The sequence below is a fragment of the Monodon monoceros genome, unplaced genomic scaffold, assembly GCF_005190385.1.
Source record: "Monodon monoceros isolate NGI ecotype Baffin Bay Population unplaced genomic scaffold, NGI_Narwhal_1 Super_Scaffold_4, whole genome shotgun sequence".
Taxonomy (NCBI): Eukaryota; Metazoa; Chordata; class Mammalia; order Artiodactyla; family Monodontidae; genus Monodon; species Monodon monoceros.
The window spans coordinates 55863809-55887788 of record NW_021703781.1 but is presented as its reverse complement, the minus strand read 5'-3'; the positions used below and the strand labels follow the sequence as shown (position 1 = coordinate 55887788).

Genomic DNA, 23980 nt, shown 5'->3' with positions numbered 1-23980 from the left:
AATCCAGCCGTGAGAGCAGGTCTGGGACCTCCCCGGCTGCTATTCCACTTGGCTTCAAATCTTTTTGGAGTACTCGCCCTCCCTGGGAACCAGAGTTCCGACTCCAACATTGAGCAAATTCCAGAGAATCCACCATCGTGCTGCCATGTATAGTTGTAGATTCTTAAGGTATCAAGGGCAGGGTCATCTCTGATCACTAGATGGATAATCCAGCCTGGGGCATTTAGTGTTTTCCACAGTTTTTCCACAGATAAACCCCAGAGGAGCAGGAGCTGGAAGCTGGTGGCAAGTTGAAGTTATTAAAAATTGATTTGTATGGGACAGTCTTTTTAGTGTCTTTTCTATTTCCCCTTAATCTCTGTTACCCAGAACCCCTTTCTCAATGACAGAGTTAAGGTAATCTCGGAGGTGCTGGTCTTATCTGGTTAGGGAACCCCTTATATGCTCTGCTTCTCAGTCTCCTGGTCCTAGTGGAAGCGAGTTCAGTTCAGAAGTTGTAGCCTCCCTTGCCTTTTGGGTGGAAGGAAGGAAGAAGAAAATCCCTTTACCTCAAAACTTGGTGTTAAGGAGGCCAGCCAGCCTATTTGGGCTGCTTCTAGATTCCTGCCAGCCTTTCATATGAAGTGAATAAGGGCAGGTCCAGGGCATCAGGCAATAAGCAAAGCACTCCTTGCCCTCCATTTTAAAAGCCCATCTCTTGGCCCATTTACATACACCTATTCTAAGAACTCCAAGTAGGAATCCCATCCTTTCTTAGAATTTAACCCCAAAAGGAGCCATCTATGCCCTGTCCATGCCCCAATGTCTATACCAGGTCTGTGGAGGACCCTCCGGAGTCAGGGAAAAGCCAGGAGTAGGGCATTGCTCCCAAAGATAATCCTTCCTTCGGCTGCTCGTCCCCTTCTCATGCCTGAACTCTCACCACAATTCGTGCTGGGTTAATTGAATCAAGTGCTTGTAAATTAATCCAGTTGAAGAGATTAAATGTGCTGGGGTCACTTTAGCTGAAGCTTTCCGTCTCAGCAGGTCACTCCTCCAGAGGAGCCATTGGGCAGGCAGGATTACCTGGGACACTGCCACCATACCATCAAAACACATCAGACATTGCCCCCGCCCCTAATCCTCATGGTGGTTGGGGAGCTCATGGGCTAGGAGCCCAGGAAGGATCGTGGGGGAAGTCAGACTAGTAGGCTCAGTTGTTCAGTAGCCATTCCTGGGAGCTGGAGGTAGGCGAGCTTTGTGCTAGCCGCTAGCTTCAGAAAAAAGAGCTAGTCTAAGGGAAGGGGGCCTCGTAACAAGGGCATTTCTCCCCCACTCTTGCCTGCATCCCCAAACCCCTCAATCATTTCCCAAATCTTCTGGAAAACAGAAGGAATCTAGAACAGGGCAGGTGACAGAAGAGAGCAGGGCAGGAAAGTTGAAAGAAAAAAAAAAGGAACAAAAGAACAAGAAAGTCTTGAGAAACTGACCTGGTTCACTCTTTCTTTTCTTTTTCTTCCCAGTTGGCCAGCGGGGGTCATTAGATCAGGGAAGAAGGCACCTTGAGAGTGAATAGGGCCCAGAGACAGGGTCCTGGAGTGGGTGAGGGTAGCGGTCCTTCCAAGAGAAGAGAAAATTGTAGTCCACTGGCCTGAGATAAGCCTGCGTTAGAGGCTGAGTTGACCTTTGCATCCCTAACCCCCTTCAAGCAGGGTGGGCACTGGTGGGGGCCAAAGAGACTCATACATGGGTGGAGAACAACAGAGAAAATAGGGGCTGACAGGGAGACCGAACAGGGGACTCATACGTACCCGGGCCAGTGCTGAGGGTAGGGGAAGGAGTGCTGAGAATCGGGGGCGGGGATTCCTCCTAGCGGAGCCTTTCTGGCCCTGTTCCCTCCTCCACCCGCAAGACCCGGGACTTCTGGTTTAGGGGGTAGTGTTGCCAGAGAGCTCGTCTCCCTCCCCGCACTTCTCAGCTCACCCTTTCACCGGGTGCCTCCCCCGAACTGCAAAGAGGAGGGGGCGGGGGTAGGGGGAGCCAATCCCGGCAGCGCCAAAGAGGGGAGGTAGCTGTGACAGCCGCGGGGAGGGGGCGGGAGGAGAGGCGGCTCGGCTCCAGCTCCGGGCTCTTCTCCGCTCCACTCTGCCTCCGGCTCTGCGCTCACCCACTGTCCAAGCCTCCCGCTCCTGCCCCAGGATCCCCAGGTGGGCCCTAGACCGCGGCGGTCCCCAGGCTCTTAGCCCAAGCGCTGACTCTCCAGCCCCCAGCCCCCGGCAGCGCACTACACCGCCAGGGGGCGCCGTGTGAGTTCTCTATCCCAGCCACCCGGCGCCCCCTCCCACGGCCCACGTTGGGACGGGAGGGGGGCGCCGGGGGCCATGCGGGGCCAGGGCCGTAAGGAGAGTTTGTCCGATTCCCGAGACCTGGACGGATCCTATGACCAGCTCACGGGTGAGTCAGTGGCTTGGGGGTCGGGGGAAGGAGGGTAGATTCCATCCCCCCAGACCCTTAAGCCCCTCTAACCCCTGCCAGGCCCTTACCCACACTCTGACCCATTCCCAGGTACCCTCCCGGCTGTTCTGGGCGGCAGGACACTGAGGCTCAAAGCCTTGGGTCCCGCGGGGGTGGTGGTGGTGGTGGAAGGGTTGGGGGCAGAGCACGTGGGCAGGTGGGGAGAGGCAGCAGGTGTGGGCATGCATGACACAAGGCTAGGAGGGTGTCTATAGTGGGAGGTGTTACGTGCGAGAGCGCCTGTCATTCTTTGTGTCTGTGTGTATATATGTGTGTGCGCCTCCCACAGCTGGTTGCCATGTGCCCTGGGCTTGGTGACAGCCAGGGTGAGTGTGATTGCCTGTGATTGTGCAATTGTATGTCTTGTCAGATGTTTCAGTGAGGTTGTGTAGGACCCTGATTGTACTAATGAAGTTGTTTTAACCAAGTATCTCTGTTCTGTGTGCAACTCTGTGCTTTGAGTGTGTGATTTTCTGTATGAAGAGGCATGTGACTACCAGTATGTGTCAGGTCTTCACTTTATGGTGGTGTGTCTCTTTGTAAGACTTTATGACTGTGAACCTCCTGGGACAAGCATGTGTTAAAGTGGGTTGTGTTGTGTTTTAATTGTGAGACTGTGCGGGTTATATTGGTGTTTGATACTGATTGTGTACTTTCACGTGGTGATGTCTGCAGTGGGGCTCTGTGAGTGTCTATGGCATGTCTTACCCTTGCTGCCTCTCTGGCTTCCTGGGGCAGAAGGGGGTCTTTAGTGCACACCACTGCTTCCCCATGTTTTCCACAAATAGCCCCGGTCGACCCAAGGAAGGACTCTGGTGTCCATCTACCCAGCTTGGCTTTCAGGAGCATCACCAGCTCCTGTGGGGAGGCTTTGGTTAATGCTGGATCAGCACCCCCCCCACAAAGTATTTAGAGACCATTCTTACAACTGAAGCTCCTTCAACCCCCAACAACCCTCCCAGAACTTCACCCAAACCCAGAGGAAAACAAACCCTCTAGCCTCCCCTCCAGACCCAGAGATAGAAGCTCTAGGCCTGGGAGGTGCCATGTGGCCTCCCCTTCTAAGTATCCCCCCAAACCACTTTGCTGCTCAGGCATCCTCTCTCTCCCACACTGGGGAGGTATGTGAGACCAGTACATCTGTGCCTGTGCATATTCCTGGGTTTGGTAGGCAGATCCACGTGTTTGTGTGGGTGACTGTGTCACCTTGTGTACATTTCCATATACGTGTGTTTCTGTCTCTCATTGTGCAGCCTGCCCAAGAACTCCCACAGAGAATGGGAGTAGGGAGACTGTCTGCCCTGTGTCTGAAACAAGCTGGGGAGGTGAAGGGAGGCCATGATCCTTGTCCTTGTCTTGAGGAGAGTAAGGTTAAGACTTGGGGATGAGGAGAGGACTAGGTTGTAACGCCTTGAAAAAGTGTCTCCCTGACTAACACACCCTGGGGAGGTTCTCGTCCCTATGCCCAGACTCCCAGAAGGGGGAGCCCTTCCACTCAGGCAGGCCCCAGATGTGCCCTAGATGTGCCTCAGGCCTGGATGGATTACAAAGGTCCAGGTGACTAGCTCTGCTTTAGACTGTGTTCTCACCAACTCAGGATCCTTGAGAGTAGTAAGGCCCCCAGCGCCCTCATTAGCACCACATTAATCAGTGTTTTCTTCCTGCTTTAACTGATTCTCCCCTTTAGTGGAGTCATCTGCTCCCCACTTGGCTATTTGAATCAGAGATTGGGTGGAAGTGGGGAAGCCCTTGTACGGGAAGGTGCAGGAATAGAAGTGTGAGTACCAGCTCTGTATGACTTTTGCTCTCTGGGCCTCATTTTTTTCATCTGTAAAATGGGAAATACTACTTCCCACCTGCCTGCCCCCCCGCCCAAGGGAAATAGAAAGTTCAAATGTTGACAAGCATCAAGAATCGTGTTCCACGTCATCAGCATCCTCGCTGTAGATAGCTCCACACGCGACTTGGGAAGTAGAAATAAGACTACCAGAAGCTCTCCTTTCGAAGGAGGGCTTATCTTACAGAGGGAGATAAATGGGGTTGGGAAGCCGGTGTTAAGGCGGTGGGTGCTCGGAGACGCCTGAGCTGAAGCCGGATGGGGAGTCGTTGTCCGCGGTGCTGAAGCGCTTGCAAGGCGGAAGTGCAGCAGGGCCAGCCAAATTCCCAATGTTCCTTCCTTGTGCAGGCGGGATTCCTGGAATCGGACCTGGGGGTATTCTTTGGCTTCAGTCATCCCGGCCTATCAGGCTGACAGGGAGGGGGCGCTAAAGTCATACCTCAGGTCATCCTGGGTTGCCCCAGCCTCTTTCCTTACCCACTCCCACCCCAGGCTCAAAACAAATCTGGGGGCTTCCCTGGTGGCGCAGTGGTTGAGAGTCCGCCTGCCGATGTAGGGGACACGGGTTCGTGCCCCGGTCCGGGAAGATCCCACATGCCGCGGAGCGGCTGCGCCCGTGAGCCGTGGCCGCTGAGCCTGCGCGTCCGGAGCCTGTGCTCCGCAACGGGAGAGGCCACAACAGTGAGAGGCCCGTGTACCGCAAAAAAAAAAAAAAAAAAAAAAATCTGGAGGAGACTTTTAGGAGAAAACAATCTGAACCCCACCCCGCCCCGCCCCGCCTCTAGCACCTCCGGGCCCGGCAGGACCTATTGGCAGTGCGGCGAGGTGGGAAAAGGCAGAGATCCGCTGCGGTCCTGTCCAAGCTGGAAGCAAGGAAAGGACTGGAGAAGATGATGAGAGAGTTGGGACTTGGCTGGCCAAGTCCTGAGCTCGGGTCCCGGCCTGGGATCTCCGGAGTTGCGTCCCTCCGGCCATAAATATCGTTCCCGGACTGGCGCGCCCCCGTGTGGTTTTAGAGGAGCCATGCTTGCGGAGCTGATTCCAGATGAGGATGTTGCCAAATCAAGTGGCAAGGTTCCATGGAGTTCAGGGGTGACTCGCCTCGTAAATGTAGGATTTTCAGCCAAAAATACGGGATCCCAGTCGGAAGAGTGGGATCCCCATAGGCTCTGTCAGAAGTTTAAAGGCGTTAGTGGGTCCTGGAAGGGTTTACTTTGGGTATAACCAGATAGGGATGAGTCCAGGGCCAGGACTGTGGGTAGGGGGGCTTCTCGATGCATCTGGCTGACAATCGGCGTATGAGGGGAGAGTGTGAACCCGCCGGACCAGGACACAGGGACACAAAACAGTTACAAGAAAAAGATATTCAGAGCCAGAAGACAGACCAGTAGGGGCACGCCCCTGCAGCCCCTTTGTCACTCCAATACACTGGTCAGTTCCTCCTCTTCCCTCCTACTCTCGCGCCCATTGGTCCAGGAAGTATGGAAGTGTGGGGAGTTGCCATGACAACTAGGTTGTCTAAACCCCTTCGCATCTTTATGTCAAAATGGGAAGAGGAGGGGTGTGACAGGCAGAGAATGAGGGGATGAAGCGGGGCAATGAAAGATAATGTCCATTCCCTCCCCAGCTCATTTTTCAAAAACCGCGGGTGCCCCCTTCCCCACCGGAAATTCAGAAAATATTCCCAGAGAAGGCTGTGAGGGAGAGTCCGTGCCGCCCCTCCCCTCCGGCCCCGCCCCGCCCGAGTCTGGGAATTTGGGGGGCGGGTGCTTCGGGCGCTGGGGCCAGGGTGAGTTCCCCTCGTGTGGCCGGGAGAAGACGGGAAGCGGAACGAGGCTCTATTGCCTGAGATCCTGGTCCTATGGGTCCGGCCCTCCCGCGCCGCCCACGCAGGGCCCACTCCGTTGGGGGCGGAGATCAGAACGCCCCGGGCCTTGGGGGCGGAGCTTGACCTCTGTGCTCACCGCAGGACCATGAACAGATGCCCCCGCAGGTGCCGGAGCCCGTTGGGGCAGGCAGCGCGATCCCTCTACCAGCTGGTGACTGGGTCGCTGTCGCCAGGTATGAGGAAGGGAGGAAAGGGCTGGACCCCTCAAAAAGTAAGCGAAGTGGGATAGGAGCCTTACAGAGGTGGGGAGAGAAAGGGCCCCTCACAGAGATGGAAGGGGCAGGATCCTTCAAAGAAAAGAGTTTAAAGGGCAAGACTCCAACAGAAGTGGAGCTTGGGATAGGGTCCCTTAAAGAGAAGGTGAAGGACATAGGGGTCTTCAAAGAGGAAAGGAGAAGGGGCATCATCGTCCCTCACAATGGTGGAAGAGGGGGCAGGGCTCCTTACTGATAGCAGAGGTGCAGGGCTCCTTACTGAGAGCAGAGGTGGGGACCTCAAGAAGGTGGATGTAAGGGGCAAGGCCCCTCACAGGGATGAAGGGAGGAAGCTTGCAGCAGAGCAGGGAAAAGGCAAAGCTCTTTACTGAATTGCTTAGTTTAATGGGATCTTAAGATGACTAGGGGCAGTGTGCAGAAGGAAAAAATCCTGAGGTGGGACTGGACCAACATGAACTCAGCTAGTGAGTTTATGCATGATGGATGGATAGACTTGTGTGGCATAAGGATTGTATGTCACCGTTTTGTCTATCTCTGGGAGTCTGTATTAAGGGGGTTGGTGCCTCAATGGGGTTGTGATCACTGGGGCTGTGCACCCCTAGGGTTACGTATCCCTGGAATTCTGTGACACTAAGACTGCATGTACCTGGAGTTCTATGCTTTAGAGTTGGGTTGGGGGTTCCTGAGTCACACTAAGTTAGCTGTATAGACTTCATAAGGTTGTACCTTGGTGTGGGATTTGTTCAATTTATGACATGGATTGTGGGTATCATATCACGGCACTGCTGAGATTATGCACACCTCCACTTGGGTTTCCTTAGAGCTGCCTGGGCAGGGCCCACAGAACCCAGCAACTCCTCCCCACCTGACCTGGGGAGACCAAAACATCCTAGCCTGGTGGCATTCTGGGATCTGTAGTTCTCTGGCTGTCTGCACAGTATCCCCTTGAGCCCCTGGAGTATAAGCAGGCCTCCCCTTACAATGTGCTCCCAGAAGGAGAGGAGATGGGGCTGAGCCAAAGCCATGCTTGGATGTCTCTTGAGAAGCATGTGTCCTCCAAGCCCCCTGCTTGGGCCTGTCTCAAGTGACAGATGGCTGGAGCCAGGCGGGGCCAGCTCTCAATCATAGCAGGCATGACTTCCAGGCCCTAAAATAGCCCCAGGGCCTAGGGAGATCATTAATTACCTGATGCAGCTGGGGGCTGCTCTGTCTTCTGGCCTGGTTGGGGATGGAGTGGGGCTGGAGGGCTGACAGAAGGGTCTTTACTGGTTGGGTTCTTCACTAGGGGAGCAAGGGCAGACGGGAAAGTGGGACAGTTACATACTATGGGCCCCCTTCATTAGGCAGTATTTCTCTGGGTTTGAACTTTGGGAGGTAAATAACTAAATGATAGGTGTATCTCCGTGGTGAGATTTGAGGGATCTAAGGGAGGGCTCACTTTATGCTTCAAGATAGTTTTCCCTTCAGCCTTCACTCTGCCTGAAGTATTTTCATTAAGACTTCACTCCTCTGGGTGAAGAGCAAAGTGGCACAGGGATGCTTGGGGAGGACAGACCTGGACAACTTTCTCACAGAGCCCAGAGACTTGAGAGGTCTCTGAGTGGGGGTGGGGGGTGGGGAGAGAGCCTGAAAAACAACTTGCTCTTTCACTTCTATCAGATCCTCTCACCAGAGGCCTGGTTGATTTAGGACCTTGAGTCCTGTGAGGCTGGGTCAAGGTCTCTGAAGGTTGAGGGTGAGGGTGAGAGAAGGAAGAGGAGGATCTGCAGACAGGGCAACCAGCTAAACGGTTGTCAATCTGTCCATCTGTGAATCAGCAGCAGAGAGCAAGGAGATGCTGCTGTTCTGCCTCTTTCCAATCAAATAGCCTGGCTTGGCATTCAAGGCTCCATGGAATCTGCCCCTTTCTGGTCTTATCACTCATATCTACCCCAATACCAACTAAGCGGCAGTCACTCAGGATTCCTTGACACCTCCACACACGTTGGAGAGACAGCCTGAGGGAGCTGGCAGATCACTGGTTCTGGTTCAAGTCTCGATCTATCATCCTTTATCATCTGTGTTATCTTGGGACAATCACTTCTCTGAGCTTCAGTTCCTTCATCTGCAAAATGGGTATACTGCTACTCAATCTGACCATTTCAGCTGTAAACACAGGAATAATAGACCCTACCCCTCAGGTCTATTATGAGGACTAAATGAGATAACATGTGTAATGTATCAAGGACACAAAACATGCTCAGTAAATGTTGGTCCCTTTGTTAAGGCAGACTGTTGACAGTTTAGCCATCCTTTAAGAACCAGCTCAAAAAATGCCCGCTCCAGGTTTTTCCTGGGCTCCCAGTTAGAAGACTAGGGCTCATTTCATGGCCTGCTTTGAACAGTTCCTACCACATAGTAGGCACACAACAAATATTTTTTGAATGAGTAGATACCTTATAGTTCTGTCAGTAGGCTGTCTCTCCCTGCCCAGGAGAGCCAGAACCCTGTTTGGTTCACCTTTGTTCCACAGGCACCAGCTCAGAGCCTGGCATTCAATTTGTATAGGTCCAATTTTTTAACATCTTTGCCCTCTAGGAGCTTGGAATCTAATTGAGGAAACAGGACTGATCCAGAAAGACCTGAGTGCAAATTTGCAACATCTCCTCTTAGCTAGGTGACCTTGAGCAAGTTCCTTTACCTTTCTGGGCCTCATTTACCTCATCAGTGAAATGGGCACAATACTATTCACTCTGCCTACCTCATGGGGTTGTCATGAGAAGACATGGAAATAACAGTGTTTGTGGAAATGCTTTGTAAATTGCTAAGATATGTAAGGGGGGAATATAATATTAATAGTGGCAGTAAACAATTATAAGCAATTACTCTGTGCTAGGAATTATTCTAACAGCTTTCCGTGTATTAGTTCATTTAGGAGGGCCTAGCAACCATATGAGGTAGGAAACCGAGGCACAGAGAGATTAAGAACTTTCCCAGTTAATTCCAAGGGGCAGAGCTGGGATTTGAACCCAGGGAGTCTGGCACCCTGGCCCACACTGTTACCTACCATGCTATGCTGCCTCCTTTTACTGTTCCCACTGATAACATTACAGACTTAGGTGCTGAGTTTTGAGGGCCCAATGGGCTACCGTAGAATTTCAGGTAGCTGGGAGCCTGCTGAGGGCTGGAGGCTCTGAAGGGAAGGGAATTTAAGCTGTCTCTAAAGGACAGGTAAGAACTGTAGGATAGGAGAGCAAAAGGGAGTTCATTCCAGGCAGAGGGAATACCAGGAGCAAAGCCACAGAGATAGCACTGAGTTTGGTGTGTTTGGGGGACAGTGAGGAGGCAAAACTGGCTCAAAAAAAGGTATCTGCTGATGAGGGTGGGGGAAGGGTATTAAATCCCAGGCATGGATTTTGGACGGTGAGAGGGAGATGCTTGCTCATTTCATCTGTAAACCTGTAACCTCCAAAGGTGTGAGAAGCCAAAAACAGTCCCTGAATTGACTTCTTCCTGGGGGAGAGAGGGGGGACAAGCAGAGGACCAAGCCTGCCGGAGGCATACCCTCCTTCCCAAGGATGTTGGAAGGGTCGGTGGAGAGGGAAGGGGTAAGATAAGGTGTGAAATGAATGCCTGACCCCCCAGTGGTGGCCATGTAGAACTGCAGATCCGTGAACCTCAAATGAAGCAGTAGGGACTAGCCCCCATCCCCACCCCCACCCCACAATTGAGGCTGAAACACATCCCAGAGCTGGACGAGGTGGCAAGGGTCCCTTGGGTTAATCCCCCTAAACTGGGCCTCCTGTGTGAGCAAGCTGTCTATGAAAGGAGCCAGTGTAGCGTGGTGGTTTAGAGCACAGGCTGAGTCAGGCTGGGTTAAAATTGAGCTCTGACACTTATTGATCTTGGAGATTTTCTTAAGCTACTTTTGTCTAGTTTTCCCACCCATAATGTGGGGATAACAGTACCTCCTTCATAGGTTTATTGTGAAAATTCAATGTGATAATGTCTGTAAGCACATAGCACATTATCTAGCACATACTGAGTGCTCAATCCCTAGCCAGCTGTGGCAGTAACCCAGAGGCTCTTATCTTCTGGCTCCCTGGTTCTGCAAGCCTCTCCCCACCCCACTACAGACACCACCGCCGCCATCACCACCACTTTGAGGGAGACTGGAAGACGGGGGAGGGGCTCCAGGAATACAGCGGGGCTGTGTGGCTCCCTTGGAAGGTTCAGATTTCCCTCCTACTCTGGGTTTCTCCATCAGCTCAGTAAAGATTCCCAAAGAACAGGGAGGGTTTTGGCAGCTCCTGGGTGAGGCCCCTGCCAGGAGGAAAGGAAGAGCACATCCCTCCTCTCCCAAGGAGCTTGATTCTCTGGGTCCCAAAGGCAGCTGCAATAAGTCCCCTCCCCAAAGGGTCATGATAGGGCTAAGGGGCTGTTTTCCTGCCCAGGCTACTGGACCTAATCCTCCCTCCCTTGGGCCTCAGTTTCCCTGTGGCCTGTGGGAAGAGAGTGCTTCCCGCCTCTCAGTCTCCATGACAACCACAATCGATGGTGGTGGTGTCCTCCTGACTGGAGAGGTCACCACCTTCTCCTCCCTTATATTCTCATACACTTTCATGCAGATACAATTACACAACCACCATAGACCCATACTCCTAATTATATGACACATCCATACTACCAATCTTCAGACCCACATGCCACAACCCTGCTAAAATACAGATACCTCACACCCCATACACACTCAGAAATACTCCAATACACTCTCACACACACCCCCCACAGACACTCAGGTTACATACCCGTATACACCACACACACCGCTAAGACAGGTGCACAATCATGTGTAAACACACACACAGACACACGTAAGAGGAGGTACACATACTCTCCATACACATACAGGAATATACACACAAGAAAACACTCAGACACCCATAACATATTCTGACCCACACATCTATTACTTATGCATGGGCAGCTCCTAGTTTCACACACACACACACACACACACACACACCCTGCCCTTCCCTGCCTTCTCTCTAAGCACAGGTCTTCCCTCTGCCCCCTCTCTTTGGTACAGAGTAGCCACAGGCTGTCTGAGGGAAGCTGTCTCAGGGGCAGAGGCAGGGCACTGCCCCCCTTCTCTGGTCTGGCCTGGCCCATAGCCTTCACACCAAAAGCTCTGGAGGAGATACCAATCCATAGGCAGGAGTGGCCCCGTGAAGAGGAAGAGGCTGTGGCTTGGAGGCTGTGGCTGGGAGGCCTGTGGGGAGGCGGGGGGAGGGGGAGAGGGAGGAGATCCGGGGAGCGAGAAGGGGAGGGAGACTGCGGGCAGTCCTACTCAGGCTGGGGAGCCTGAGGGGGAGGAAGTGTGAGTAGGGAGGGCCAGCCTCAGCCTGTGGGGCCATCCCCCTGGCCCACCATGAACCTGGAAGGGCTGGAGATGGTCGCTGTGCTTGTGGTCCTCGCCCTGTTTGTCAAGGTCCTGGAGCAGTTTGGCCTCTTTGAGCCTGTCTCCTTGGAAGGTAACCCAGGTGTCTGGGCATGTCTGGCCTGCTGGCTAGAAGGACAGTGGCCCGCAGGGTTGGGAAGAAGATTACTCTGACTTTATGACTGGGGTGAGGGCTGCAGGGGTAAGCAGGTTAGTGATGGGATGGGACATCTGGGGGAGGGGAGTTGGGGGAACAGGACATCTGGGAGAGGCAAAGAGGGGGACTCAAGGAGTGGACCTGGGGGAGGCGAGGAGGGAATCTGGGGGATTGGGTGTCTGAGGGAGGTGAAGAGAGAGGGCCAGGAGCCAGGGAGGTGATGAGGGGCTACAGTACGGGGGTACTGGGATTGAGGATAAGGGGAAACTGGGGGGAATGAGGAAAAGTCTGGAGACACGCAGGGGTATCTGGAATAGAGGAAGGAGGTTCCAGGGGTCCTGAGATAACACCAGACTTCTGGGGAGTCCTTTTTGGGGCCAGGGACCCACAACGGCTCTGAAGATGTGTGTGACTCGCCACACCTCCATCCTTGCAGGCGTGGGTTACAGGGTGTGTGTGGACTCAGTGTGTGAGAGATACAGGGGGTGTGGCTGTGTGTTCATGTGTGTGAGAAAGGACAAAACATATGACTACTTGAGCCTGTGTATGTGACAGGGGTGTGATTTAATGTGTCTGAGTGACAGAGTGTGTCGCTTTATGAGATGGCAGATGTGACTGTGCCTGAGGGGCATGGAGTGTGTGGCTGAGCCTCTTGGGGCATCTGATTGTGTGTGTGGCTATTCCCAGAGTTCCCTGATGATATACCAGCTCCATACCCAAGGCTAGGGATGGGGTGGGTTCTGGAGGGACAGGAGTGGGATCACTGTGAATGAGACATTCATAGACAAATCTGGTAGGAGAGTGAGGGGTGGATCGGATCAGGGACCCTGCCTCCCAAGCCACCTTGCCTCTCCCAGGTCCTCTCAGGATCTAAGGGCAGAATGGGCTCCAGAGTCTAGAGTGGGAAGTGGGAAGGCAATTCTCCACCCAACCCGAAAGTCAGGTGGGGAGAGTGATACTGGAGGTAGAGAGGGGAACATGTTCTGCCTCCCCAGGGAGTTTTAGCCTCTCCCTCTTCTTCATGCCGAGACCTGTGCAGCTCCATAGCATGGCTACAGGAAAACAGGCAAGAACCATGATAAGAGGACTGCAGGGTAGATAGACACCTGGGAGAACTGAAAAAATGTGAAAGGAGCTAGGGAAGAAGGTCCGTGAATTGCCTGCTCTAGAATTCCGTAAGAGCAGAAAACTCCTAGTCTACCCTCCATCCTCTGCTGCATTTATTGGGGTGGGGTGGGGTGGGTCGCAGGGATTGGTCCTAGATGAACTGGGATTCATCCAGTCCTGAAAAGATGAAGTCAGTCGGGCTCTAACTTTCCATCCCCTTTAGACTATTGGTTGGAAGGGGGGAGGCATTCTGTCTGCTGAAGGCACCCCCTTTCTCTTCCCACCTTCAGAGGAGCCTAGAGGAGACTGAGTCCTTGGAGCAGGCAGGGGACCAGATGGGGGGATGTGTGAAGAGGGGGAGGTTGGGAGAGACGGGGGGAGCCAACCCCGAGTCCAGAGGCTACTACACCACCAGAGGCCCCAGGCACAATCGGCTTCGGGAAACCAAAGTCCAGGCTAATGGAGCCCTGGGCCAGAGGCCAGGCCGCCATCGATCCCTCACCCAGCTCACTGCCTCCCTCCCACCTCTCCATAGCTCCTGGGGAGAGAGGACAAATGGGAGGGAGAGGAGGCGCTGACTTCAAGCAGTTCCCTTCTGGGAGCACAGCATCTTCCTGAGGGTGGAGCCGGCTTGGAAGGCAGGGCCTGCAAGGGAGCTGGGGTGCCAATCTACAACTAAAGGAAATTGGGCCCCTCCAGGAATGGACTGAGGCCAGCTTCAGTCAGTATGCCAAGTCCAGTGAGCTCTGGCCCTCGAGTCTGGAGGTGGGTGCAGCCAGGAGACAGACACACAACAGGAACTTGGAGGGTCTCCCTGGGATACAATTAGAGCGGTAGGACACATGTGTAAATAAGAGGAAGTGAGGGGAACTGTGATCAGTGGGCTCTGGGTAGTCCCACATTACAACAAAATACTCATCTCCAAGGTCTGTCATTGCCTGAAAGTTTGCTATCATTTCACCTTCAAAGAGTAAGCCATACTGGAAAAGACTGGGAAGGGACACACTTTTAGGGTGGATGAGTTCTCTGAGAACTCTGTTCTGCTGGCGGGAAGATTCTAGGTGCCTTGGAATGAGGGGTTATAGGCAAGAAAGGTGGGGGTGTACCCAGGGCAAATGCAGGTTCTGTGGGTGAGGTGCAGTCTTAGGTATCTGGGTGCCATGGGCACCTAGGTCACAATATGATATGGGCATGTGTGTGGTGACCTTGATATGTCATGGTGACCACACTGTGATGTGATGTCCCAGGGTCATTGTGTGTTCTTGTGTGGTTTGATCATGCTGTGTGTAAGATGGCCTGTATGGTTCCTAATGTATGTCATGTTTTTCCCAGGTCAGTCACATTTGTATATGTTTGTATTAAGAAGTACTAGGTCAAAGTGTGTATGTCTGTGTGTGTGTGTGCATGTGTTGGGAGGCCACTGGGTATGAATGAGGTACTAGGTATCAAGCGGTCCTTGTGTGGCATCCATCACTCTGATTTATCATACTATGTATACACACCTGTCACTGTGTGTGTGTGAGAGAGGCAGGCAGCCCCCGGGTTGGACATCACCCTCAGAGGTCCAGCTGTAGCACTGGAGCCAAGGACACTGGGTCAACAAAGACTGAGGCCAATGCTACTTCCTCCCCCCCCCCCCCCCCCGCGCCCCGGCCACCTCGCTGTTCCCAGCTGTGTCCCTTTATACAAGATGCGGAGCCACCTTGGTGGACTTTCCATGCCTGTGAAACCCACTGGACTCCCCTAACCGGCCCCAGCTACTCTCACCATTACCCACCCCCCATTTTCCCCCAACACCCGCCCCCAGCCAGGGTTGATTTGTGATGGTGGGGAGGGTACAAGGAACAGAGGGACAGTGGGGTTAATGTACCTTCCTGGGGTCTTCTCTCTTCCCAGGCCACCCTCCAGGGCCCACTAAAAAAGCGCTGAAGCAGCGGTTCCTCAAGCTGCTGCCTTGCTGCGGGCCCCAAGCCCTGCCCTCAGTCAGTGAAAGCAAGTGCCTCTCCTGTGCTTCCGGGGGTGGGGCCCGTATGTGTCGGGGTGTGACCGTTGTGAGGGGAGCCGGCCTGCGTGTGTGTGGGCGTGACCAATGTGGCGGAGGTGGGCTGGGCACTGACTGACCAGGAGTGTGAGGGGGCGTAGCTACGCAGCAGCTGAGCGGAATGTGTGGGCGTGGTCAGTTTGGAGGCGGGGCCTGAGTGTGTGGGCCATCTGGGTGTGCGAAATGGGCAGGATCTGGGTGTTTGGGCGTGGTCAGCGTGACAGGCTGAGGCCACTCTGAGCCTATGTGAGCGTGGCCAGTGTGGCAGGGGTGGGACCAGGCGGCTGTGAGGGTCTGTGCGTGGCTTAGCTGGGGTTAGTGTCTGGCCGCCCTCCCCGCCCCTGGGCATGTTTTGGGCCTTGAGATGTAGGTCACCAGTGCCTTGACTAGATGGATGCAAGTGTAATGATGGAGCCCGCCTTCCTCCAGATGCCAGGATACTTGAGTTTCCTAGTACCAGCCTGGTCCCCAGTTGAGTGACCTCGCTTTGTCTGTAGGCCTCAGTTTCCTCATTTGGGCTTTGCCCACCTCACAGGATTATACATACTGCATCTTTGCAAGCTATAAAGGCCCGGTTTGTACTCATTATTTGAGAAGGTCGTTGTGTTTGATTCTGCTGGGTCCCACAATGGGGGTCGATTCGGAAAAAGGGCAGGGGGATGTGCTCGGGGTCCGATTCGTGTGTGTCTGTGCTCATTCGTTACGTGTGCCTCTGTGCGCGTGGGGGGCTAGGGTGTGTGCACTGTAACACGCAGGTCTGTGAGATTTGCTGTGAGTGTGAGGGGCGAGGTGTGTGCAGCTGGCCGGGTCCTCCGCTTTCTCGGTGACAGTTCGCTCCCTTCAGCATTAGCCGCCCCAGCCTCCCTCCGCCCCCACAGACCCCGCCCGCTGGACCCAGGTGACTTACTCTCCTGGTGGGGGCGGGGGCGGGGGACTTCGGGAGCCTGGGGTGGGGGCACCTGCCTGGGGAATGGATGTTGGGAACAGGGGCGGGGCTGATACGGGGCCAGGGGTGGTGGCCTTCTCTAAGGCACACTAGTGCTGTGGCAGGAGTGGGGTGTGGAGGGGGCTTGGCTGGAGCTGGGCGGGGCATGGCTCGGGCATGGCTGGGATAGGCGGGGCTTGGCTGGAGGGAAGGATCTGGGCGGGGCAAGGGTGAGACCGGGCGGATCTGAGTTGGTAAGGGGAGGCCCAGAGCTCGAACCCTCAGAAGCCCCCTCTCCAACCCAATTTTCCTACTCCTGGCCTTCTGGGACAAAGACTGGGCTGGGAGCCTTCCCCTCCAACCATGGATCAAGGGCCCAGGGGCCAGCGCTGACTCAGACCCCGGGCTCTGGGGCCAGGCCTGGCCTTGGCCTGGGCCCGCTGATATACCTCGAAGCCGACCAGCATCTTCTTGGCTCTGGGTCCGGGGAACTGGCAGGCTGGTCTCCGGCGTCGGATATGGGGGGGATGGATGGTTCAGTGATTTTGAAGAGGGGTCGTGGGGGACAGGCCTGAGGCGCGGCTGTCCCCCCCAACCGCCCCCACCCCGCAGACAGCGTGGAGGATGAGTTTGAACTGTCCACCGTGTGTCACCGGCCCGAGGGTCTGGAGCAGCTGCAGGAGCAAACCAAGTTCACGCGCAAAGAGCTACAGGTCCTGTACCGGGGTTTCAAAAACGTGAGTGCAAAGCAGAACCAAACTGGGGAGGGGCAGGGCCTATCCGGGACTTTTCTGAAAGGTTGGCCTGGAGGCTTTGAGGAGTGACAGGGGAGGGGAGGAGAAGGGACAGCTCCCCTTCCACCACAGACCAAACTTCTAGGTTCCTGCTGGTTTGAGAAGGGGCGGAGCCTGTAGATTGGTCTGTCAGTTCTGTGTTTTTTATTTGTGCGCTTGGGAGAAGTCTTTCCTCCAGGAGAAGAGCTACATGGTGAGCCCCCTGGAGACATGAAGATTTCCCCTCTCTCTGGGAGTCTCTGGACAGGGAGGGTTGGGTGGGAACCTGGGGGGGGAGGGGCGGTGAGTGGAAGGGGGTTTTGTCTCTTCCTTCAGTCTGGTTTCCTTCCCTACGCTACCCCCAGGAATGTCCCAGCGGAATTGTCAATGAGGAGAACTTCAAGCAGATTTATTCCCAGTTCTTTCCTCAAGGAGGTGAGGGGACAAGTCCTGAGAAGAAGCAGCTGTCCATCTCTAGGCTGACTTGGGGAGAGGGCTGGAAATGCCAAGTGAATGGGGTTTGAGGAGCCCCACAGAGGTAGGGAGGCAGGAAGTCCTCTCCTGTCTGGAAGCCAAGCTTACTCATCCACACTTATCCTGCAGACTCCAGCACATATGCCACTTTTCTCTTCAATGCCTTTGACACCAACCATGATGGCTCAGTCAGTTTTGAGGTGAGCTGGAGACTGTGGGCCAGGGAAGCATGTTTCCTGCGGCTTCAGGGCCAGGCCAGACCCAGAGAGAGGGTTGGGTGAAAGGTATCAGAAGACCCATTTTCCCCTGCCTCCTTCCTAGGACTTTGTGGCTGGTTTGTCAGTGATTCTTCGGGGAACCACAGATGACAGACTGAACTGGGCTTTCAACCTGTATGACCTCAACAAGGATGGCTGCATCACCAAGGAGGTACAAGGCAACTGAACAGCTGGAGGGGTTGTATGTGTGTGGGGAGGTGTAAAGGGCCCATAGGAGGGAAATGTGACCCACATATACATCACCAGCAAGGGGTGGGGTCTGCCCTAGGCTCTAGGCCTTCTAGTTTGGAGGCTGGAGGCTCTGAGGAGGGATCCTCTTCTCTCTCGGCCTAACAGGAAATGCTTGATATCATGAAGTCCATCTATGACATGATGGGCAAGTATACATATCCTGCACTCCGGGAGGAGGCCCCAAGGGAACACGTGGAGAGCTTCTTCCAGGTGCCTGGGACTGGGTAGGCTGGGTTTTAGAGTGAAGGGAAGGAGGTGAGGTCCCAGAAGGGAACTTACCCGAGTTCTGCCTGCCTCTCTCCTGTCATCCCTTCTGTTTTCCCTACCTGACTACCTTTTTGCAGAAGATGGACAGGAACAAAGATGGCGTGGTGACTATTGAGGAATTCATTGAATCTTGTCAAAAGGTACAGGGCCCTGCCCTCTACATTTCCCTGGTCTGGACTCAGGGCCTGATTCAATGATGTAAGAGAAGGCTCCTTTGGGCAGAGTACTATTTCCCTAACTCACCGCCACCTCTGAATCTTTTTCCTTCATAACTTGGGGAGGCCTGTCCCTTCCCCACCTCTCTGGGTGTCTCCTTCCTCACTGCCTCCCTCTGTCTCTGAATGTCCCCATTTCTGAGTCAGTGTCCTTCTCCCTGTCTCTGATAAGCTCTTTTTCTTTCTCTCCAATCTGCCTCTCTCCCACCACGGCTACAGGACGAGAACATCATGAGGTCCATGCAGCTCTTTGACAATGTCATCTAGCTCCCCAGGAGAGGGGGGTCAGTTGTCCTGGGGGGACCATGCTGTAGCCCTAGTCCAGGTGGACCTCACCCTTCTCTTCCCAGGTCTGTCCTCATCCTAGCTCTACCCTGGGGGCTATAGGAATCCAAGAGCCTGGGGAGTCAGTGGTCCAGATTGCTAGAGCTGAGGGGGCTATAGAGTGGGCAGAGTGTATCTGTGGGGTGTTCCCAACTCCCAACAGCTCCCCCTTCCTGCCTGAAACTCAGTGCTGAGGGTGCCCCTGCTATAGGAATTGAGTGGTCCTCCCCCTTCCACCCCCACTTGAGAAACCACAATGTCTCCTGCTATGGTGCTTCCCCCATCCCTGATCTCATAACCATTTCCCCTAAGACCCCCTTATCAGAAAGGCTGTTCTGTCCTTGGCACTGACTGGCCTTTCAGACCAGGGCCTTTGAGAGCCCTGTAGGAGGTGGACAAGAATGTAGAGGGAGTAATCTTGGGCCTGAGCCAGTGCTTAGGTCCTAGGAGGTAGCTGGGTTAGAGAACAGAAGGGCCTGGGGATTATCAGTGAGAGCATGCCAAGCTATAGCTTTGAGCTCTACAGGTCTGCCATTCAAAGCTGTCAGAATATGAATTTCCAGGCTCTTCAGAAGACCTTGTTTCCTTGGAAATACCCCAGAAAATTTCCAAGTATCCCAGGAGAGTCTGGGATCCTGGTGTTTGGCTCATTCCCTCCTTTCCTCCCTTCCTGTTTGTGTAGTGGTGGTGGCAGCGGGGGGAAGATAGGTGGGAGCTGTCTTGGCTGATACCTGCCAAAGTTTCAGCCTACCCTCTCTGATGGCTACAACTTAAGTTTTCATTTGCCATTTCCTCTCGACTTGGAGGCACAGAGTAAGTCAGGGACAACACAGTGGATGCCTTAGAAGAAAAAGGAAGGAAGGAGGCAGGCATAGATTTGAACCCAGTGTGGGGGCATTTATTAGACTCTGTGATATACCCAGGCTCTATTCCTGCCCCCCGACATAGCCTCCTAATTGACCACCCAGAGTCTCCTCTTGCTCTATTCAATCTACCCAGAGATGCCCCTGAGCACACCTTGAAGGCAGGAACCATAGGACCCAGGTCCCACCTCACTGTCAGCACCCCTGCCGTGCCGCCACCCCTTAATATATCTGCTTGTCCCGTTTAGCTCACTCTCCCAGTCAGCTGTGATCTGAGGGGAGGGTCCCCAGGGAGCCCCCTTTCCTATCAGAACACTGTTGACTGCTTTGCATTTTTGGTTCCTCTGTAATTTTTGTAGAATAAGAAGTACACCGGATCCAATAAAACACAATGGCTATGCACAGGCTCTGTCTGCCTTTTTGTCTCTCCTACCCCGCACATAACTCACAACCCATAATTCATACAGCCTTTTGGATTCCAGAGAAAATGCTTCCTTTCCTATAGTATGGCCAACCCTTGGCAGGAGATCAAGACACAGGTTCTGGAAGGGTTGGAAACCTACTGGACCTCAGAGAGGCCCCCGAATCTCCCTCCCACATCCTTAGAGGAGACAAGGAAGAGAAAGGTGATTGATGTCCTGAAGACTATGCCAAGCAAGCTGTCTTTTGGCTAAACATTCTTACAAGTCAAATCCAGAATTTCTAATTTACAGACATCTTCGTTAATTTCAAAGTGTTTTCTTTTGAGAGGGGAATTCCCTTTAGTTTCTAATGAAAGTTCCTTTGTATAAACATCCCAACCTTGCCTCTAGTACGGAGGTACATTTGTGTCTATACTGCAGCCAAGAATGATGGGGGAGCAGATGAAGTGGACGCAGGGCAGGACACCGTGGAGCAGGTGACACAAAGGGTAATAGAAACTTCCTGTGTGGGGTGGGAACCTTTCTTTGTTCTGCTCCTGGAGAGGGGCCGCCAATGGTAAGTTCCTCTCATCCTTTCTCTAGGGCACCATTATGTGGTGATTAAGCTTCACTATCCATAGGAGGGGGATCAGGCCTTCTCTCCCAACACTGTACATGTTGACAAGGTCAAGGGAAGGGTATGGGTGTCCAAGAAACAAAAACTTACTTCCAGAGTCCATCATTTTGTCATCTGGTTTCACTGCTCACATCATCACACAACTGTCTGCTCCTTAGGTCCTTGGGTTTCTTTGGGTCACAACCCCTCTGAAGGATCTAATTAAAGTTGTGGGCCCACTGTCTAGAAAAAAAAAAAAAAACCAACACACTTTTCCATATATTTTTGTGTCCCTGAAGCCCATCCATGGGCCCTAAGTTAAGAGCCTGTGATCTAGTCTACCTCTCAGCCTAACATTGTACAGAAGAAGAAAAAGGCCCAAAGAGCGGAGAGGACTTGCTCAAGGTCACCTGGTGAGTTTACACGAGGATTGATACTACTAGACCCAATCCCCCAAGTCTCTGTTCAGGGTGGCATTGGGGCACAGTAAAAATTTGTGTGTGCAAGATGGATGCTGTGCATGTCATGCATAATCCAGACAAGGTGACACTGTGACAGGCTCTCATGTTGCCCTATACTTTTCCTTCATGGCACTTCTCAGTTTGTAACTGTATATTTAAGTATATTTATTTGAGTGATTGTCTTTTTCGATACACTGTAAGCTCCTGAGGGCTCCTTGAGTGCCCAGACTAGGTTTTTTTTCCCCCTCCCCATCCTATCCTGGGGCCTGGCACATAATAGGCATTCCATAATTGTATGAATAACTGTAAGATTTGGATAAGTGGACATGGTGAGTGTATGTATATAACTGGGTTAGGTATGGAGACAGTCTATATTTTAGGGTAGATCCAAGCTTAAGGGAAATTGAAGTCTGAAGCTGAGAATTTCTAGGAAATGAGAAGTACCCCAGAATTTCTAGGAAATCAGAAAAAAACAGGAGGTTGGCATTCTGATCATTTTTTTCTGGCCACTGGTTGGATTCTGAATGTTGTTAGCTGCCCCATCTCAAAACACTCTTCTTTATTGCCTTCCAGTATTTCATACTCTCCTGGTTTTCCTTTTACCTTTCTGGCCATCCCTTCTCATCCCTCCCTTGATGACTCATCCTTCTCAACTGGAATATTAAACATTGGGCCCCACAGCTGAGACCTGAGCCTCTTTTCCATATCACATCCAATCCCATGGCTTTAAACACTATCTGTATGCAGGTGACTCCTAAGTTTTTATCCCCAGAATTCTCCTCTGAGTTCCAAGACCCATATATCCAATTGCCTGTTTGACGTATCCATGTGGATCTGTAATGGTCATACTTAACATGTTCAAAATGGAGCTTTGATTCATGCCTTCCCAGTCCTCGCCATCTCAATAAACCAACTACCTAGTTGCTCAGGTCAAAATGTAAGAGTCTTCCTTTCTTCCTCTCACTCACTCTCCCTCTACTCCCCTTTAATTCATCACCAATCCTGGGGAATTCCCGGGGGGGGGGGGCGTCAGTGGTTAGGACTCGGTGCTTTCACTGCCCAGGGCCAGGTTCAATCCCTGGATCCCTGGTTGGGGAACTAAGATCCTGCAAGCCGTGTGGTGGGGCCGGAAAAAAAAAAAAAAATCACTAATTCCGCCATCAAAGATGCACCATCTCTCTCCATTGCTGTTCCTAGTCTAAGCCACTATCATTGCTTAACTAGATTATTACTTATTCATCCATCTGAAGAAGACCCTTCCTTGCTGTGGTTACTCTTCATCATATCACTAGATTTCCTTCCTTCATAGCACTTATCACAAACTGAGTTCCTGTGTGTGTACTGAATTTGTTACTGTTTCCACAAGCAGAATGTAAGCTCTGTGAGAGCAGGACCCTATCTTGTTCATTCCTCAAATGTTTATCATAGGCCTACTAGGCTCTGATTCCTGTGGTACGTGCTGGGCGGGTGGAGGTGTGGTACAGAGAGAAAGTGTGTGGCAAGAATTGCCCTTCAAGTTTGAGAAGTACAGATATGGAAGGTGCATCTTGCCTGAGTCATAGACCCCAGAGTGTTGGCTATGGAGAGTAGATGAAATTGTGGCTGATGACTTGCTAGAAGTTGCCACAGTGTAAAGTGTGAAGCAGAGACGAGAATGTCATGAGACTGAGGGCTGGGGTCAGCTGGAATGACAGCTCCCAAATCCCCCAAAGGACCACAATATCCAGTGAAGCTGCTATGGCCCCCAACTGTCATCACAGGAGGTCCCCTAAGAAAATACTTGCTCCTAACCCCCATCTTAACACTCCATGATTAAAAAGAAGAGGGACTATAAGAGTCCATGGAGCTACAAGTTGGGCTACCGCTGGAGGAGTCTAATATGAGATTCAAGTGGAAGATGGACAATGCTAAGTCTTAATAATCAGAATGAGACTGAGATGCTTATTTCACATTTATACCTCACATGTAGCCACAGATCTCTCAGCCAACAAGTGCATTATGACAGAACCAAAGGGAGCCCTGAGAACATATAGCAAGGGGACCCAAGCCCATCTAGGGCCCAGGGAAGGCTTCCACAAGGAAATGATGTTTATGCTGAAGCCCAAGGGGTCCCACTTCTCCTTTACACACACTTCATACTCCCCATTCCCAAACAGGCCAGGCCTTTTCGTCCCTTCCTACATTTGTACTCTACTTGCCTAGAGTGCTCTCTTCTCTTCCCCCCTATTCAACCTGGCTAACTCCTATTTAACCTTTATGACCCAGCTCGAAAGTGAAGCCAAGGCCGCTGCCTCTCCCCAAAGGAAGATGAAGTCGGTCCCTCCTCTGAACTCCCACAACACTTGGGTACACCGTGTGGGTATTATGTGTGTACTCGCTAGTCCGCACCACCATGCTGTGAGCTCATAGTGGCCCAAGAGGCCAGTACGGGGCAAGCTCAATAGGTGTCAGCTGAATGAAGGAATGTAGGAATGATTTAATTTTTAAAAGGGGTTAGCGCCAAGCTGGAGGTAGGGGGAAATGTTTCACGGCAGAGGAGTGAGCTGAGCTTCTTGGAGTGTTGTCTTCATAGAACCGAGCCTGGGTCGGGCTGATGTAATGAACCAACCTGTCAGAAGAATCTCAGTAGAAAGTAGGTCAGTTTCTTCCTGTCTCTTTAAGAACTAGAGGCTTGATTTCCGCGCCTGCGCATTGAGAGAGTAAACACCTCTCTTTTTCACCCACCCCCGCCCTATCCACATCCTTATTGCCCCAACCCAGCCTCCTCCCATTCTCCCCTTCTTCGGGTGGGGTAATGGTCCGTTCCAGGGAGTCTGGCTCGTTCTGGAGGGTAGCGAGCGTACAAATGGTACATTTCACTGCCTTCATTACCTTCCGCTTTTCGCGGCTTGTCTGTTCTACTTCCCCCTACCGAATGAAGCTCAATAGGCTGGCCCAAAAGAAGGCGGGGGAGTCGGGTTGAGGGGACCGGTCTGAGCCGGTCTCCGGCGCAGGC

General features: G+C 52.9%; 1 protein-coding gene across 12 annotated transcripts; it reads left to right on the top strand.

The window, feature by feature from the left end:
• The first annotated feature begins 1991 nt into the window (after positions 1 to 1991).
• KCNIP2 (potassium voltage-gated channel interacting protein 2) lies at positions 1992 to 19897 on the top strand. Of its 12 annotated transcripts, none has more exons than XM_029201167.1 (10): positions 2121 to 2433; positions 15013 to 15108; positions 16002 to 16055; positions 16695 to 16819; positions 17221 to 17290; positions 17459 to 17529; positions 17651 to 17758; positions 17944 to 18048; positions 18183 to 18245; positions 18540 to 18587. In XM_029201167.1, the coding sequence occupies exons 1-10, from the start codon at positions 2361 to 2363 to the stop codon at positions 18585 to 18587; spliced, it is 813 nt and encodes a 270-aa protein (XP_029057000.1). In that variant the 5' UTR covers positions 2121 to 2360. The 12 variants fall into 12 exon arrangements, with proteins under 12 accessions (XP_029057011.1, XP_029057000.1, XP_029056999.1 ...); XM_029201166.1 differs by having other exon boundaries at positions 15957 to 16055; XM_029201172.1 differs by lacking the exons at positions 15013 to 15108; positions 16002 to 16055 and adding an exon at positions 16990 to 16992 and having other exon boundaries at positions 17170 to 17290.
• Positions 19898 to 23980: the final 4083 nt, after the last annotated feature.

What these genes read in the sequence shown, in the direction of transcription:
- KCNIP2 (XM_029201166.1), top strand. Translation starts at nt 2,361, where the DNA reads ATGCGGGGCCAGGGCCGTAAGGAGAGTTTGTCCGATTCCCGAGACCTG. An exon ending in ATCCTATGACCAGCTCACGG is followed by an intron (nt 2,434 to 15,012) that starts GTGAGTCAGTGG and finishes CTCTCTTCCCAG; the next exon opens with GCCACCCTCCAGGGCCCACT. An exon ending in ACGTGGAGAGCTTCTTCCAG is followed by an intron (nt 18,049 to 18,182) that starts GTGCCTGGGACT and finishes ACCTTTTTGCAG; the next exon opens with AAGATGGACAGGAACAAAGA.